This window comes from Pteropus medius, unplaced genomic scaffold (assembly GCF_902729225.1).
Source record: "Pteropus medius unplaced genomic scaffold, Ma_sr-lr_union100, whole genome shotgun sequence".
Taxonomy (NCBI): domain Eukaryota; kingdom Metazoa; phylum Chordata; class Mammalia; order Chiroptera; family Pteropodidae; genus Pteropus; species Pteropus medius.
In genome coordinates this window covers 15,327,321-15,344,266 of record NW_024349796.1, presented here as the reverse complement: position 1 = coordinate 15,344,266, position 16,946 = coordinate 15,327,321, and the positions used below count along the sequence as shown (strand labels likewise).

The window sequence follows — 16,946 nt, the reverse complement described above, 5'->3', positions numbered from 1 at the left end:
TGCATGGCTTCCAGACAGAGACAGTAGAAAATGATGTTTACATCTCATAATATGCAACTATCGCTTCTACAGTTGAAAACACATCCACCCTGTCTCCAAAAGAGGCTACATAGCCCCGTGGGTTACTTTACCCATTCTGGCGTGATGTTCATTTCTCCTTTGGTTGAGATCCACTCTCTCTTCGATAGCCTGTAATTGAAATACTGAAATAGAAGAATATTGTCATTTGAAATGTATTCACTACATAGACGTTTTTGAAATTTTAAAACCGGAGGCTGGAAATAAGGTTTTTGCAGATCTAATCAAGTCTTAAAGAGGTCATATCGGATTAGGGTGGGCCCTTATCCAATTACTGGTGTCCTTATAAAAAGAGGAAAACTTGGACACACACGAAGAATGAATGCCCTAAGATGAGGGGGGCAGAGGTTGAAGTGATTGATGCATCATCCACGAGCCAGGGAGCATCAAAGGTTGCTGGTTCGCACCAGAAGGTAGGAGGGAGACAGGGAGCAGATTCTCAGAGCCTCCAAAAGGAAGGCTCACCACCTCGATTTGGAATGTCTAGCCTCCAGACTGTAAGAGAATAACTACATTTCTGTTGTTTTAAGCTACCCCCATTGTGGGACATGCACGTCTAAGAGGACGTGTCCTTTGTCCCGACATACTTCCTGCTCCTCTGGCACAGGAGCCAGCCAGTTTCTCCTTGACGATCACAGTCTTCCCCGTTGGAAGAGTAACCCTGTTCTTTGCCTGTTGGTTCTTTAGCATGAGAATCCCGAAGTGGCCAACGGGCAGCATCAACTTCCAGGTTAAGGTAGCCGTTGCTGTGGTCTGCTGGCACAAGCATCTCTCTCCCTTGGGAACGAAGCCTTCTAGATGGTACCCCAAAGATCTTTTCTCCTGTCTTTAGCTAACTTAAATCTGTCTTTGCTTGTTTTGGATGGTAGGGAGAAAAATCACTAATCGGAAACAGTAGGGGGGATGATGTCAGGATTAGCGATAGAATAGCAGGAAAATAATAATTACTATAATTATAATGCTCTGCATTTAAATGGCACTTTCTTTCCAAAGATCTGATGACACTTTTCTAAATATGGCTTTTGAATTCAAAAGCATTTCTTGAAGAAGACAGAGTAAAATATAATTATTTCAAGTTTTACTCTGAAATATAATTTAATTCATACAAAGCAGATTTACTGGAAATCGAATTGACATACACATGAAGGTTTCGATGGCATATTTTTTGACAAAGGATGTCCCAGGGTATGGGTCTTTGAGGAAAGAATTAAACATCACTGCTAACGCATTTCCTTGTCATGGAGAGGGAAAAGAGGCTAAAATTATCAGGTAGCAGATTGAATGAAAATTATCAGGTAAAAGATTGAATAAAAGGCAAAAATGGACATCTCCCTACTTCTAATCTCCTGCCAGAGATATTTTAAATGGCACAGCCCCAGGACTTCAGCCAATGATGAAACATTTTGCTCCTGGCAAAGCAAGAGAAGCTAGAAAGTTTCTTTTAAGATGGCAGACATATAGAAAGAAAGAAATCCGAAGAAATATCTAAGCTGGAGAACAGGTAAGAGGTGCGCAGGAGGGAAGGTACAGCCTACAGTTTTTTTCCTTCAGTCTTTGGACCACTGCAGAGTTTATAAATGGCCTTGAGGGCGTCTGTGAACCCTCAGCACCCATAAAGGACATTCCTAATGATGGGGGTGGCTACCCCTTACATTCGATTTTACAACGGTCTCAACCCAATGGACTAAGAACTGCCGGCCTACAGAGATGCCTTGAGGGCACTGACTTGACATTGCTCTGAGAAGTAAGCCCCAAACAGCACCAGCTTCTACATAGTCGGATCTTGTCTAGCCCTCCAGCCTCAGCTGAAAGGCAGCAGAAAGTAGTGATAACATGGCAGACTCTGGAGAAAGAGAGTCTAGCTCCAGCCCCGTCCCCCGCTCACCCTGCGGTTGTACGACCCTGAGCAAGTTCCTTCGTCACTTAACCCTTCTGCAGCTCAGTTTCCTTATGTCTAATATGGGGGACGATAGTAGTATCTATGTCACCTGGTTTGGGGGCAAACTACGTGCCACTACGGTTGTCTTCTGTGACTTCAAAAACCATGTTCCTTCCCACTTCGGGGTCTTTGCCCAAGGTATTCTTTCCGCCTGGAAAGTATTTTGCACCATCTTTTTTTTTTTAACTTTAAAAAATGTTTATTTTATTAGTTTCTAGTATATAATGCGTAGGTTAGACATTTATAGAGTTTCTAAAACGATTCCCCCGATGGCTCTCTCTCTCCTCGGACGCTCCGCCCGGCCATCACATCACTGCTGACTGCGTCCCCCGTGCCGTGCTCCCCATCCCCCGACCATCTATCAACTACTAACTTGAACTTCTTTAACCCTTCACCCCGTTCTCCCAGCCTCCCAGACCCTCTCCTCTCTGGCCATCACCAGATTGTCCTCTATATTTGTGAGTCTGGTTTTGATTAGTTTGGTTTTTGTGTTTTTTTTTTCCTTGGTTCCTTAGATTATGCGTATATAAGTGAAATCATACGGTATTTATCTTTCTGAGTGACCTATTTACTCAGCATTAAGACCCTCGAGGTTCATCCATTCTTGCCTTAAGTCATTGCTGCGGCTGATCCCGCAGGTCTCAGCTTAGATGTCACAGGGAAAGCTCTGACACCCTCAGTCCCTCTTTATTATGCTCCGAGTGCCCCAGCGGTATGCCGGAGTTGGTCTCGCTGGCTAAGGGAGCTGACTGTTAAATACTCTGGAATTTTGTAAGCTGGCAACTGCTGGTAGCTTGAAATCAAGCATAGTAGGAGTATGCACATCGTGAAAATCGGCAAATGCTTCATATTAGGACTTTTTCTTTTTTTTAAGTTGGTTTACTAACAACCACTGTATGTAGCATGCTGTATATTTTCCCTGTCACGGTTTTAATTATACGATTATTTCTCTGATCGTTTCTTTGAGGTCTGCATCTCTCACCGAGCCGCGGGCTCTGTGAGGCAAGAACTCTATCTGCCTATTCGTCGTTATACTTGTGGTACTTAATACAGAGTCTGGCCTGAGGCTTAACTCTGTTAAAGAAATAGATCAACGAAGAAGGCAGTCTGGCAAGTGGCACTTACGTTGCTTCCTTGGGCAGGAAGAGAATTGCTCAGAAATTAAGGAAGTAGAATCAGTGTTGACATCATCCTTCTGATACTCCTTTCCCTGTGTCATGTGATGCCGGGGGGAGACACGTGGTGTAGCTCTTGCTATGGGGCCCTTAGAAGTTCCTGACAACCACAGGGCTCGGATGACCACGCGGGGCGAAAAAACATCCACCATTTTTTTTAACCTCCTCTCTGATCATCTGGAGAAGCTTGGTAATCGAGCTATAGCTCCCAGAGAGGCTGCCGCGCGTGCCCCTTTGCTGCTCACATCGGCAGCTTCGGTGACATGAGGTGGCTGTAAAATGCCTGAGGAGCAGTGCTCCAGGGTGGCGCTTGACATTGACCCCTGTGGATCTGCCCCGTGTGGCCCGCTGTCACGCAGAGGCGTCGCCACGCCAGGCAGACTGGGCGTGGAGGAAAAGCGGATTCGGCAGAGACAAGGCGGCCGCTACAGGATACACCAAGCCACGGCCCCATCCCAAGGATGCCAGAATGAGCTGCGTAGGTGAGTGGAGAATGAGCCTCTATCATACTCGATAACCACAAACGCAACTGAATATCCTAAGTCCATCGGGAGACAGGCCTTCCCAGTCTAGAACCACCCAATCCTCGTCCCTCATCAGGCTTTTTGGACGGACAGGACGTGGCTCAGAAACTCACCTGCAGACCCTCAAACGCACACACCTCAGGGCGATGCCCAGAGATCAAGCTGCAGACAATCAAGGGCTTCTAGACTGAATATTCCATCCTGAGAGCGTGAGACGTTGTGAAATTCTGTGATCATCAGACGTTAGGAAATTCAAGCAAACAAACAAACAGCTCGTCGTGGATGCAGCAGCCAAATGACCTCACGGCCTCCTCAAACTAGCTGAGCTCACCTGGACAGCCTCCGTCACCGCCCTCCCAGGTGGCCGGCGGGGAGCCTCCTAGAGGCTATTTCTCAAGCTTTAATGCTTGTCAAAAGGCAGCTTCTTAAAGGTAATTTTCTTTTAAAAAAAAGGCAGGTTCTGATTGGGGACATCGGGGGTCCGAGGTGGTGAATTTCTTGCACTGTCTCAGGACCGCAAAAGCGGCTGACCTAAGGACCACACCTTGACTGGCAGGCCTGGAGGACATTGCACAGAGGGGTGATGACCATGGGGACAAGTGGCCACAGGTGCTCAGGATGGCTCCGTGGGACCTGCTGGGAGCTCTGCCAGCGGATCCAATTTTACTCTCTCTACCAATTTGTAGAAAATAGAGATGCTAATAAAATCTGTGCAATGGAGATGATAATACCCCCCTTTTTCCCCCCTCAGCCTCTCAGCAATATCATGAGAAAAAAAACTTAATTTTTTTTTAAGTTTTTCAAATATAAGGTTCACAGATACACTGTACTCCCGTCATCCCCTTGGTCCTAAGCTGAGCTGTCCTTTTTAATGGGCTGGTGGCAAACCTGTGGCTTGGCTAACCAGAGCCCATAAATGTTAGGATGTTCACCGGGGCTAATGTGGTTTTTCACCCCTGGACTGTGTCTGACAGCCCACCTGTGGCTGAAAGGCCAGGGTGTCTTAGCTTTAGTTAAGCGACACCAAAATCCTCCGGGTTGAAGCTAAATGCCCCCTTTACCTCTCTCGACGTGCCAGCTGAGGGCACAGTGTATCCTCAGCGCCCAAGGTGCCGGCACAGATGGGGCTGCTCTGGGCTGCTTCTCCTATCTTTGACACGGCCCTAATTACCCGCAGGTCTCTGAGCGAGGAGGGCTGATGAGCAGTTCAAGTTCCCTGCATAGAAATAGCCTCGGAATAGTTCCAGTGTTGTTTCTAATTGCGATGGATGAGCAGACTGTCTCATTAATCCTCCCCTATCAGCGTGCAAACCGGCTGCCCCAGAATAGCCCTGAGCGCCGCCAGCCCGCAGCCCGCGGCGCGGCTCGTGGTTTGGGACATACTGGAGCAGGAAGGAGCTCTTCCCCAGGGACGGGTGTGTGTTTGGGGGCGAGGAGCAGCCTACAGCTTCTGGAATCTCGGGTTAAGGTGCAAACCGGATGTGGGAGAGTAAAGGACAGCAAGCACATCGAGCCTAGGCAAGAGCGGTCCCGAAAAGCTATGGAACAGCTGAAATACGTCCTTCAAATGTCCCCGGCACGTTCCTGTGCCCTCTCTGTGTGAACGTTTTGCTCTGTTCGATTCTCCTTGCTGTGTCCCGTCTCTGCTCGACGCAGGGTCTGACGTCAGTCAGGTCCACCTCAGTATAAATGTTCCACTAATACGCTTTCACACGTTTATAGCTTTCCAATTTGCCAAAGTTATTTTCCTTTATACATCCACTCTATTAGGCTCTCATAGCGATCGCGCGAGGTTAGCCACGGCAGGTATAAAGCTCTGAACGTCACCGATGTTCGGGGGGCATCAACACGCATAGGTAATCGGTCCACGTGGACCCTACTGACGACTGCAGTTGGGACTCTCATGACCAGCGAGGGAAAAATCAGAGAAGTGACTTTCTGACCCAAGGCTGCTTTAACGAGGCTTAGTTACACTGGGGGGGGCGGGGTTGCTACGTGTTATGTGCAAACGGTAAGTTCATACTTTAAAGCACTTGGGGTCTCTTCGCTGGGCTCTCTGGTTTGGCCAGCTCTCTGCCTCTCAACACATATGCGGTTTTCCGGAGGCCGCCTCGTCCCTACCCAGTCACGTGATGATAGCACTCTGAGCCCGGGAGAGGTCTGGAACTCGTAACTGCACTCTGGGTCACCGGTCACTGGATGGGGAATGGGGAATTGAGCAAGACGGGCTGTTCTGAGTCAGATCTTCAGGAATTTAGAATTAGGCAAGAGACGAGAGGTCGGCTTCTCTCTGGGTAGCTGGACGCGCACTCTGCCCGTTTGGGAGAGTTGGTGTCTATTTTTTCAGTGGAGAAAACTGGAAACATAGTCCAAAAGAACAGAGCGGGGAGCTGGGGAGAACGGCCTGGATGCCTTACAGCTTTTCAGTCCCCGGTCCCCAGCCCCGTCCTCAGGGCGTCTTGTTTGTCCGTGGCTTCTTTGAGCCATTACCGACTCCTTATGATACTCCCCAGGAGAATCCTGTTCTCTTGTCTCACTTAAACTTGGCCTGAGTGGTTCTCGTTACTTACACCTTCGAGCGTCCTCCCTGGGAAAACGGCTCAGAAATGTTCGTCATCCCAAGAAGCCTGAACACCTGCCGTCTGAGAAATGACAGGCCCACCGTCCCGTGTCCTAACCGTCACTGGCCTCTCTGCCGGGTCGTGCCAGGCGCGGTCTCTGTTTAAGTGCCTACAGACTTCGGTAATCATCGCTATTCACAGGCAAGTCCTCGTTTTAGTGCACAGAGGGTGAAGAAGGATTAAATCCGTTACAGTTATTGCTGAGGATCCAACTTTACACCATGAGACCACGTTCAGAGTTATCACGCATCACGAGAGAACAGAAGGGTGACGTGTAATCGCGCATGTGTTACCGATGTCTGGAGGTGAGTTCCCAGTCCTTAGAGGAAACAAGAGACTGCGTCATCTGTGTCACTTTACTCGTCCCAATTTCTAGACAGCCATCTAGAGAAGCGGGTACGGGTGGGCCTCACATTCTCCAGACGGAGAAAGTGAGGCCCAGACAGGTGTGCATTCCAGATCTTTAAAAAAAAAAGGGGTATATGAGTCCCCTCCTCTTCGGAGAAGCCTGTGCTCATCCACAATTTTAATTATAAATATAATATAGGCTCATCAAACATCATTTTGAAAATAGAAAAAATTAAAAAAAAATTGGGATGTTAAAAATAAAAATCCCTTTTATGTCCAGTGGAAATATTTTAGTTTATTTCCTAACATGTGGTTTATTTCCAAATATTTTGGTTTATTTTCTAGGCATCATTTACATAGCTGTCATTGTGCCGTATGTACAATTATATAATTATTCTTATTTATTGCTTAGCATGATATCAAAAGTATTTTGCAAGTTATGTCTTAGTCTTACCGATCATGTTTAAGAATCGTATCATCTGCCATCTTGTGAACGTATGCTATGTTTTATAAAATACGATGCATTTTGAATAAGAATGTTCCTGTTTTTTCTGCAACTACGAACATCCCCAACGTCATCCGTCGAATTAAAAGACGATACGTCTGTACCTAGCTCCATCCTGCCCTTCCCTCTGGCCGCACGGCCGTCTCATTCTTCTCCACGAACCCACGTTTCTACGTCCTTCAAGTCACTTGTCTTTGCTACGCTGACCGTACGCCAGACCCCCTCGGCTCCCATCGACAGAGCTGCTGTCCTGTTATCTGGCGTGTGTTCGTGGGCGGTTTCGCTTGCTTGTCATTTTGCCAGGTCCTTCCCCGCCTAAATGCTTACTGTAAAATTAAAGATTAGTAATTTCTGTGGAAGGAGAAAGAAGGGGCAGGAATAAGGAAGTGAGGGGCCGTGAACTAACACTGCGTTTACATCCCCTGCTCGACTAAGTTATAGTGTTTCTTATGCACTGATGACTAATACCAATTTCGTTTCACATTATGTTACTGGTTCCTATTACACTTCTAGCTTAGAAGTGATCTTATTTATTATGCCACAGTGAACTTTTCTAGTCTGCTGCCTCGACTTTGAGGTACTATCTTAATGAGGAGATGCACTGTGGAAGTTTACAAATATAGAGTCTTTCTAATGGGGCACGTAGTGGGCATTTCAGCCAGGACTTTATCCTAGAGCGAGTAATGTAACCCACGTTTCTTGCTTCTGAGACTTTCTGAGATGGTACGTTAATCCTTGAAATATTATTTTCCCTTGGGCATTTTCTCCTTTTATCTGAGGCTTTCTGCCTACGAAAAAGTCACTTTTAAAAAGGCCAGCAGCCAGTTGAAAACATACCTCTGAAACCTTGTGAGATAGCATGGTTTTCTTAAGGAGAAACCACTGGATCCAACTGGCAGAAACAGAGAAAGCACTGTTCCTTCACATTAAAGGATAATTCTATTGACTGTCTTGCTTTAGGTCATATGTTTTGAGGGTTTGTTTGTTTTTTTTTTCTATTTTTAACCAACTTATGACATCTTAGACTGGGAAATAAAGAAAGGAGAGGAGATTGAGGAGAAGGTTACCCTTATGGTTCCTCTGTTAGTGACATGAATTAATCGTCACGTACTGAGCAAGCTTCCTGCTCTCGGGCCTTCCCGTCCAAGCTCCTTGGGCTAAACACCCAAAGTCTGAGCCGCCTTGGGCCAAGCTTACCGAGAGGCACGTACACCTGCACAAGCTAATCAGAATGTTTTGAGGTAATGTTTCAACATTACCTCAAAATTATTGTAATTCGGCCGAATGCTTCAACAGCTTATGTAAATAACTATCATTAGTATTATTTTTATACAGTCTAATCAAATTTTACATTTTCTCCTTTCTTGGGCTAGTTATCCAATATCCCTAATCAGTGCTCGTGTGGCCAAATTTGCCTAAATCTGTGTACATTTCAGTTCTCATTTTGTTCACATTCACCTCTGTCAGACGATGAATAATATTTACGCAAACACTTTCATCGTACCTGGTATTGACATCCAAATACACGCTTTTTTGTTGTTTAAATAAAAAATGAAAAGTAGGGTCAAAGGGGGTCTCGGAAGAGTTAGGGAGCCGATGATGAGATACACCGTGTTCAGACATTGGGCAATAAGAAACGCAGGCCTACGATCCATAAGAGAAACTGATGAGACAATGTCATAATTACTTTTGTTTTCGTTTTTTTCCCCATAGAAGCGTTTTCTGGACCAGCACGTCGGGAGGAAGAGCCCAAGAAGAGCAGCATACTCGGAACTGGACCACACAGATGCAAACATGGAAGTCCAGAAGGTGACATGGCAGAAGGGACCCAGAGTAGAGTTTGGTCAAGGAGAAAATCTCTATCTGTAGGGGCTCAGGCTTCAACGTGGATGAACCCTAAAAAAGTTATGTTAAGTGAAGGAGGCCAGACACAAAAGGCCACACGGTTACATGATTCCGCTTCTGTGAAATATTCAGAAGAGGCGGGTTCACAGAGACAAAGGTTAATGGTCTCTGGGGTCTGGGTCTAACTAGCCTGGGGTTTCTTTCCGCGGTGATGAAAATGTTCTGAAATTAATTAGCGGCGAGGGCGCATGATTTGGTGACTGGACTAGAAACCGCTGAATTGCACATCTTAAAGGGGTGGATTTCGTGGTGTGCGAATGACCTCTCAATTTCTTAAAAGTTAGCATGCATCTTTTCTTCATCTGAACCCGAGAGCACTTACAAGCCACCCCTGCAGTGGTCATCTTACCAGATGCCCACACCAAACACCAGCCCCGTGATCTAAAGGAGGGGTCAAGGGGTCCTGTCCTTCCCTCACCGCTTAGTGGGAGGTTTCAGTGAGTACTCTCAGAAAGTACTTAGCGCGTACTGAGCTGGCCTTGGGGGCCGACAGTCTGCATTTGTCACCAGCTCCCAGGTGGATAATGTTGATCGACGTCCCTGTTTCTGAGCAGTAAGACTGATAAGAAAGACTCTACTTATCAGTGAGGGCTTCCTGGAGGAGGCGGTCAGACCCGGTTTTTGAAGGCAGAAAGGACATAGATGGTTTAACAGGGCAGACGATGATATTCCAGAAGGAATAAAATGGTTGAAAGGTGGAAACACGCAAGGCAGATGCACACAGTAACAAGTAGACTGACTCAGCAATGCCAGAAAGGCGAGGACACGTGGCAGAAAAACAAATAAAAAATTGATCGAGGAACTTCAGTGGCCCTCTTAGGACGTCTGGATGTGTCACACTCCACCAGCAATTCTGAGGCTATGTTTGCTGGGACACCAATGGCATGTGAGCTATTCACAGGTATCTGTCTGGCTGTGCAGTCAGATTAAGAGAGGGAATTCTGGAGTCCTACATTTATTTTTTTAACTTAATTTTGAAGATGCTTCTTTCTCTTCTCAAGGCAGAGTGCATGTTTCCCGCTCTCTTTTAAAAAGGAGTTCACGACACTAGGTATGCGTCTTTTCAAAGGGGCCAAATGCCGTGCCTTTTCTCTCTCTCTCTCTTTGAAATGGTGATTTCCAATCCTGACTGTACTTTCGAATGATCTAAGGAGCTTCTTAGAAAACATCACTGCCCAAGCTTCGTCTTTAGACATTCGGATTTCGTAGGCCTGAGGTGGGGCTTGGGAAGCAGAAGTTTTCACAAGCTGCCCACGTGATTCGCAGGTGCGGCCGCTGCTCATCCAGCAGCATCTCAGCTGACTCTGCCTCCGCTGGGGACACAGAGCGGTGTCCGCCCCGAGCTTCCACACGGATTCCCCAGTCACAAGAGGCGTCCAAGAGTCAAAGGGTGACGTGGTCTCATCGACTCTTCATAAAGTGCTTTCTACGCCTGACCGACTTCCGTGAGGTGTGTTAGGGGATTATACAGCGTGGTCAACAGTTGTCTTTGGGAGACAAAATGAGGCCAACTTCTCCATCTCTCCACTTGCACCTAAAACCAGTCTTGTCTTTTTTTTCTTTCTTTTTTCCCATGTGCCTGATGACCAGCTAGCTATCAAGTGCTTCAGAGATGGGAAAAAAAAAGAAAAAAAAATATACTTTCTCTGATGTTCACGATTGGACCACATGTAGATTTCTGGTCAACACATGTGAACCAGTAATAATAACGATTCTAATTCAACTTGTTGATAAGTTAAAAATTCGGTCAGTCCAGCTGGTTATTCTGTCAGGGCAAATAGTTGGAGAAAATTTTTCACTTGTATTAAAGTAACTGAAGATTTTTGGACTTGGGTTTCAATAACTTGCTTATCTTTTTTCCTATCCGATTTAGGTTTGGTCTCTTCACAGTCTTTGGGGGTTATTGGAGAACATTTAGGCTGTGGAGTTTGAGGATTAATTTCAATAGTTGCTTGAACCCACTAGCAGAAAAAATCAAAAGTAGGAAGATATTAAAGAGAAAAAACAATTGAGGAGTGTTATATGGCGTCCCCCTCCTAACTCCCACAAACAGAGGAAACTCTTACAGAATAAGAAGAGTTAGGACAGTTCTCGCTGACTGAGTGACTGCTACGTGTCGGATGCATCTTTTATGTCATCTTTCTTACTATGACATTATCTCTGAAGCAAGTACTGGAATCCATGTCATCGTCTGGGAAATCAAGTGTCAGACAATGTCAGTTTCTTGATCAAGGTCTCACAAGTGATGATCAGGGGAGTTGAGATTCATATCTACGTGCGTCTCCCTCTGAGGTTCTGACTTGTGCCCGTCCACCTATCCCAAAGGGTACACTAATTCATCTTAAAGAGAAAAAAAAAATGTCCACAGATAACTAGAAGATAACCAACTCATGGGCTATAAAAAGCATTGTTTTATCCAAGAATAATGCCTAGCGAAGTTAATGATTGTTGCTTTTCGATAGGATTACAAGAATCACGCACAGGGAGGTAGTGGCTGTAATAAATCTTTATATGAAAATGAGCTCCCTGTCATGCGTCATGTAATGCAATTCTTTCAATTGATCGAAATTGGCTTTTCAGCTTCTCCAGGAAGCTCTTCTTATTGACAGAATGAAAATCCAATTGCCTTAAGTGTCTTGCAGGACGCCAACTCCAGACTGTGCTTGCTGTTCCCAGGCAGGTCTCTCGTTCGCTTTCGGCCCTGGGGTTTGGGGAGAGAATTCCTCATCCGGGAGGGGAACCCCACATCGTCTCCGCTCCACTCCAGCCTGTGCCCGCGTCACACGCTCCTTCCTGAAGGCCGAAACCTCCATCTTCCCTTCCTCTCTGGACACTCCGCTCACACTGGCTTCGAGTTTCTTTTTCTCAATAAAGCCTTGCCCAAAAAGAATGCACCCCAAATATTCCATGTCGTTTCTTTGCCAAATTACTGAGGCGTGTATTGCTGGAATCACTCAGCCTGGCCTGTAGTCATTCGTTATCTTGTATTATTGTCCTCAGTGTCATAAATATTGGCTCTACAGTAAGACTTATAGGGTCTTAAGGGTAAACAGCCTTCAGGACCACGCTGAGCTTGAGGAAAGGTGTTAATTCAGTCCTATGACACCAGATATCGACTTGACTCGAATTCCTGCCTATTCAGACATAGACGAGGACCCGAGAGAGGCTGAAAATCTGAGGAAATCCACGCCTCTGTTACTAGCTAATCTGTGGTGGAGGGTTGGAGCCGGAGCACCCAGGGTCATCTTTTAGTTCTTTCTAGAACCTCATTAGCATCCCAAGTAGGCACAGGGTTTCAAGCCAGACCGTGCTCGTTTCCGGCCATTTCCAGAAGCTCTGGTTCACCTGTGGTACTCTCCATCTCTGTCAGGACCACAGTTCAGAATCCAGCAGCCTCTCAGCCTCATAAGCATCCAGGGGGAGAGCGGACAGAAGATTGCCAGCGCTCTCATCGTAAAAGGAGATGCCCTCTGAAGGAAAGAGAGCTGCACAATTTCTATCATGCTGTGGTGAGCGAAGAAATATAAGCACAGCTGGGCCACGGCCAGGAACAGGTGTATTACCCATCCTTAACTCAGTGAGATACAGTGCGGCTGAGGCATGCTTAGCGGGGCGTTGTCACTTCGCAGGACTTCGCAGGACCTCTCTCCTCTCTCCTCATCGCTGGAATCAGGACAACTTTCTGCAAAGCGCAGGCCATCTTGAATTCTGGGGAGCAGCTAGCAGGCTATTTCTTAGAGGACTGTGCGAATCACATGTCATTTTGGGGATTAGCATTGCACTGTCTTAGAAGATTATGAATGGGAAACGCACTGTGGTGTAGTAGACATACTTGGCTTTGGTTTCAACTTCTGTCACAAAATGGTTGTGTGACCTTTGTCAGTTCGCCCTCCCTGTCTGAGAAGGAATCCTGCTCATTTCCACATGAACAGGGACATAGAAGTCAGTGAGGAAAACTTAAAGCCCTTCCGAACCACGGCTGTTTCCACTGGGTTCATTATTTGGGATGTGCCGGATGCATAATAGCTGCTCAACAAAAAGTTGCTGTTTGATTTGTTGATTGATTTTCTGGCTTTTAAACCCACTGGAATCCCGTAAACAGTAGGTGCTTCTCTCCTCGGAAGTAAGTCTGAAAAGGACCTGCCAAGTTTCAGAGCATCCTGTGGACCACACCAAATCACAGAATGAGCATGGTTTTAGAGAGAACAGAACTTGGGCGCCCTGGGTTGGGTGCATAGGAAGTCCCACAGAGGGAGGCGCAAGTCTCTGTGCCCTGGGGGACCCGGGCTGAGTTTGCTGAGAGAGTCTTCCTTCCTCCCATTCCGGCAGTGAGTTTGGAACTCATTTCCAACCCACTCCAATCACAGAAACAGGCTGGAAAGGACCAAATGAAATGAGGTAATCGAATCCACTCCAGCGCCAACAAAGGAAGCCATCCAAAACGCGAGAACAAATAAAATACAGACCTCTGGCGTTGCCCAGCACAAGGGCCGCAGTTCGAAAGGGGACCGATATTACTTTTAATAGATCTTGGTAAAGCTGCCGAGAGACCTCAGTCTCTCAGCTCTCCGTATTATTTATTGATGAGGCTGGTGTCCTCGCTGAATCACGAGTGCTTTATAGAATTACACAAGCTTTGGGTTGCAGGATGCAGCCCAGGAAAGAGAAGGCTTGGCTCTGGAGCGCTTTCTTATTCAGCTGTGTGGTTCTGTTGCATTTTTTCATGTCTTCATTTCTTCATCTGGAAAACTGAGAGATGCACACAGGCTTCTGTCACCTCCCTCTTTCTCAGAGCTATTGACTAGGCAGCCGTTGTCAGTGACAAGATTCTTCACCTCTCAGATCTCATTATGAATTCCTTCACACAGTACTTACTCGATAGTTTTTATTTGTAGTTCTTAAGTCCATGGACCTCCGGAAAGACAGACCCTAAGCATTCGTGAACTTGACCGTGACCCAGTCTGTGGCTGCGAGAGCGACTCAGATGTCTCTAATGGATACCACTTGGCCCACGAGCTGTCTTAAGCAGAGTAGTTGCATAATGTCAGAACTTGGGGTCTATTCTGGCTTTGTCGCCAGCTTGTTGTGAAGTCTGGAACAAGTTAATTTATTTATTTTTTCTCATCTATAAAATGAGAGGATTGGACTAGATACTTTTGATGTCCCCGCCAGCTCTGACAGTCTGTATTATAATAATGAAATTTGTGACATTGCTTCTTTTTCAAGAAGCAAAAAAAAAAAAAAAAAAAATTGGCTTTAAAGACATAGAAGACAAATGGTGTCTTACTTTCACTCCATTAAGAAAACCCCCTTGTTGCCAAATTAGTGACATGGTAAATTGGGGTTACAGTGTCCAGTGTCTCTCCTCGGCTGGCTCAAACTGGTAATCAATCCTGGCTCTGTGAAATAGATGATTCTCTTGAAAACAAAGCCACCACCAGTTATCTCAATAATAATGTAAATCTAGAAAAAAATAGAAGAATTTTTTTGCCTACCTTTGCTGTTAAATAAGCAAGATTTCCGTCTAAAGCAAAAGCAGGAATGTGTTTTATGAAATAGCTATTGCCTGTCTCTATGCCCAGCTGTCTTTCTGTCTGTATCTCTCCTACATCCGGTCATGTATCTTTAATTTTAGGTCAGAAAGACTGAAAATTCTCAGCTCAAAAAGTAAATTCTTAAATCTCGGATAATGCATATCTCAAATATTTCTTTTCTATTAATGCAAAAGCTTCAATTTAATCCCAGAGCCAAAGATTGAGCTGTGGTTTGTTTATTTGTTTTCATTTATTTGGTAGGAATAGGGAGAAGGCGTAACATCCTTGGCTTTTGTCAAATAAGACCTAAAATAAGATCCCACCAAATGATGGTGTTGTTCCATTTTATATAGATGAATAATAGGATTTTTTTTTTCCTCCCCAAAATCGAGTTGGGTGAGCTGATGCCCACAAAGCCATTGCTGGGAGGAAATGTTATATTACGTTTGCGATATTCTTTTAATTACTCGCTGTTGCATAGATGGGGGTGAAATTGTGGGGAGCGGAGACAAGCAGAGGTCAAGGTGACATGGAATACGGAGACAGTGCTGCCGAGGGAGGGACCCGAGGGAGCCCGGCTGTGTGGCGGAAAAACCACGTCACATGAAGATCAAAGGAGCACAGTCACATGCTGTTAGGCCGTGACTCTCCCCTACGAGGCTCATGGACCTCTTTGCAAACCGGGCCCCCCCCAGTGGCTGCATTGAGGTCTTCTCAATGCTGAGCGTTCTGTAGGGCAGCACCGAAGCTGAGGAGATCACGTAATCATATTTGCAACTCAACAATACTGGTTCGATGATCAATAAGCTGCGTGGTGGGCACAGGGAAGAAATAGAGGGGTAAAACTGGAAGTCGGCAGCGCCCAGATGGCGTGATTCAGGCGGGCTGCACCATCCCCAAAGAGCTCTACCGCCAAGATCTCGGCACGATCTGCAGTGGCCCCGTCACTTCTGTTTTAAGGGTGTGACGTGTCCCTTGCCGAGTAGAAGCTCCTTTGCAAACTGAATCTTTCTCCAAGCGAGTTTAGATTCTTCTGTATTTTGTTAAGCTCTTCCTCTGGTTTGTAATGACTTCTTCTTTAGCCTCCCGGGGAACTCCTGCTTATCCCTGAAGACTCCCCTGCTCATCTTTTCCAGGTGACATCTAGCCAGTTCTTCACTGGCTCAACTAGGGTTCACGCATTTTTCTGCACACGCCTAATGATGTCTTTGAAGAATGTCGCCTTCTCAAGTATTGTTCTGTGGCTTATAACTACATAGCGTAGCGACTTTGGGCTAATAACGGGTATGCAGAACATCATCAAGCAATGGCCGCTGCCCTTCTACCCCGTGCTCCTGACTGCAATCTCCTCGTCACCTTTAGCGTTCTCAGTATAATTCAAAGGTGTGACAAAGAATGCTGGCGTTTCATCAGTATTTCTTATTTTATCATAGTTGTATTTTTTTTTTCTCAATGGAAACATGTATAACTAGAACTTAAGCAGCTTCAGTTCAAAACCAGCAGGAAGTCAAGGTCAAATGGATAGTTGATGTTTTGACAGTACATCTGCACCATGCAGGTGTGAGGCATACCAGCTCTCATCGCTCTGAAATTTCTTCTGTCTGTTCCAAGGGATCTGGCAATTTCTCCTTTCTCCTGTATGTGCCCTACTGACCTGTTTCTATGTATTTCTGCATCCGGAATAACTTTATTTCATTGCCAAATTATAGAGAAAACTTTTGAAGACCTTTCACATGGCAGTTACCAACCATACTTGTATCTTAACTGAAGTAGTAAAAATATGAACACGTATGGTCCAGTTCGTTCAGTGACAGTCAAATCAGAGTGGCTTCCTGGCCACTGTGATGGTAAAATGCCCTTGATATTACAAGATAACTTTCTCAGAGATGTTAAAATCTAAGGAAAAATGTATGTTAGAATTCATGAGATGTGGTGAAGACTTATAGAATACATCTAGAGCTTTTCTCAAAGGAAAATTCAGAGCTTAACCACTGACATAAAATAATAAAAAAGAAAGCAAAGTGACCTACTGAAGAAGTCTGAAAAATGTAAAAATATTAAACTTAAGGAACGCCAAAAGAAGAGACTGAAAAAGTTATATAAAGACATTAACAAATCAGAAACCCAAGGCAGTAAAATCTGATGATTTTGTATTTTTCGTTATTATTCCTGATGTATTTTCTGGGCGTCAAATAAGATCATCTGCAGAAAAGTATTCTCTCTCTCTTCAATATCTATGATTTATTTAGTTTGTTCTTGTTCAGTGGCATTGGCTAATATGACGTTGGCTGTTGGTTTGTTACTTTACTAAGATTTT

General features: G+C 45.4%; 1 protein-coding gene across 6 annotated transcripts in view; it reads left to right on the top strand.

Annotated features, from left to right (window-relative positions):
* Positions 1-5,746: 5,746 nt before the first annotated feature.
* The window catches only part of LOC120619205 (uncharacterized), a 47,254-nt gene continuing 36,054 nt past the window's right edge, over positions 5,747-16,946 (top strand). For 3 of the 6 annotated variants that reach the window (XR_005657406.1, XR_005657405.1, XM_039883432.1), the window contains exons 1-2: positions 5,749-6,642; positions 8,904-8,999. Coding sequence is in view for 2 of the 6 variants with exons in the window: in XM_039883432.1 (XP_039739366.1) it covers positions 6,622-6,642; positions 8,904-8,999 (117 nt within the window). In the remaining 4 variants the exon portion in view is untranslated. Of the gene's footprint in view, positions 6,643-8,903; positions 9,000-10,361; positions 10,546-10,968; positions 14,346-16,946 lie in introns of those variants that run through there. The other 3 variants (XR_005657408.1, XR_005657407.1, XM_039883431.1) reach the window with 3 other exon arrangements.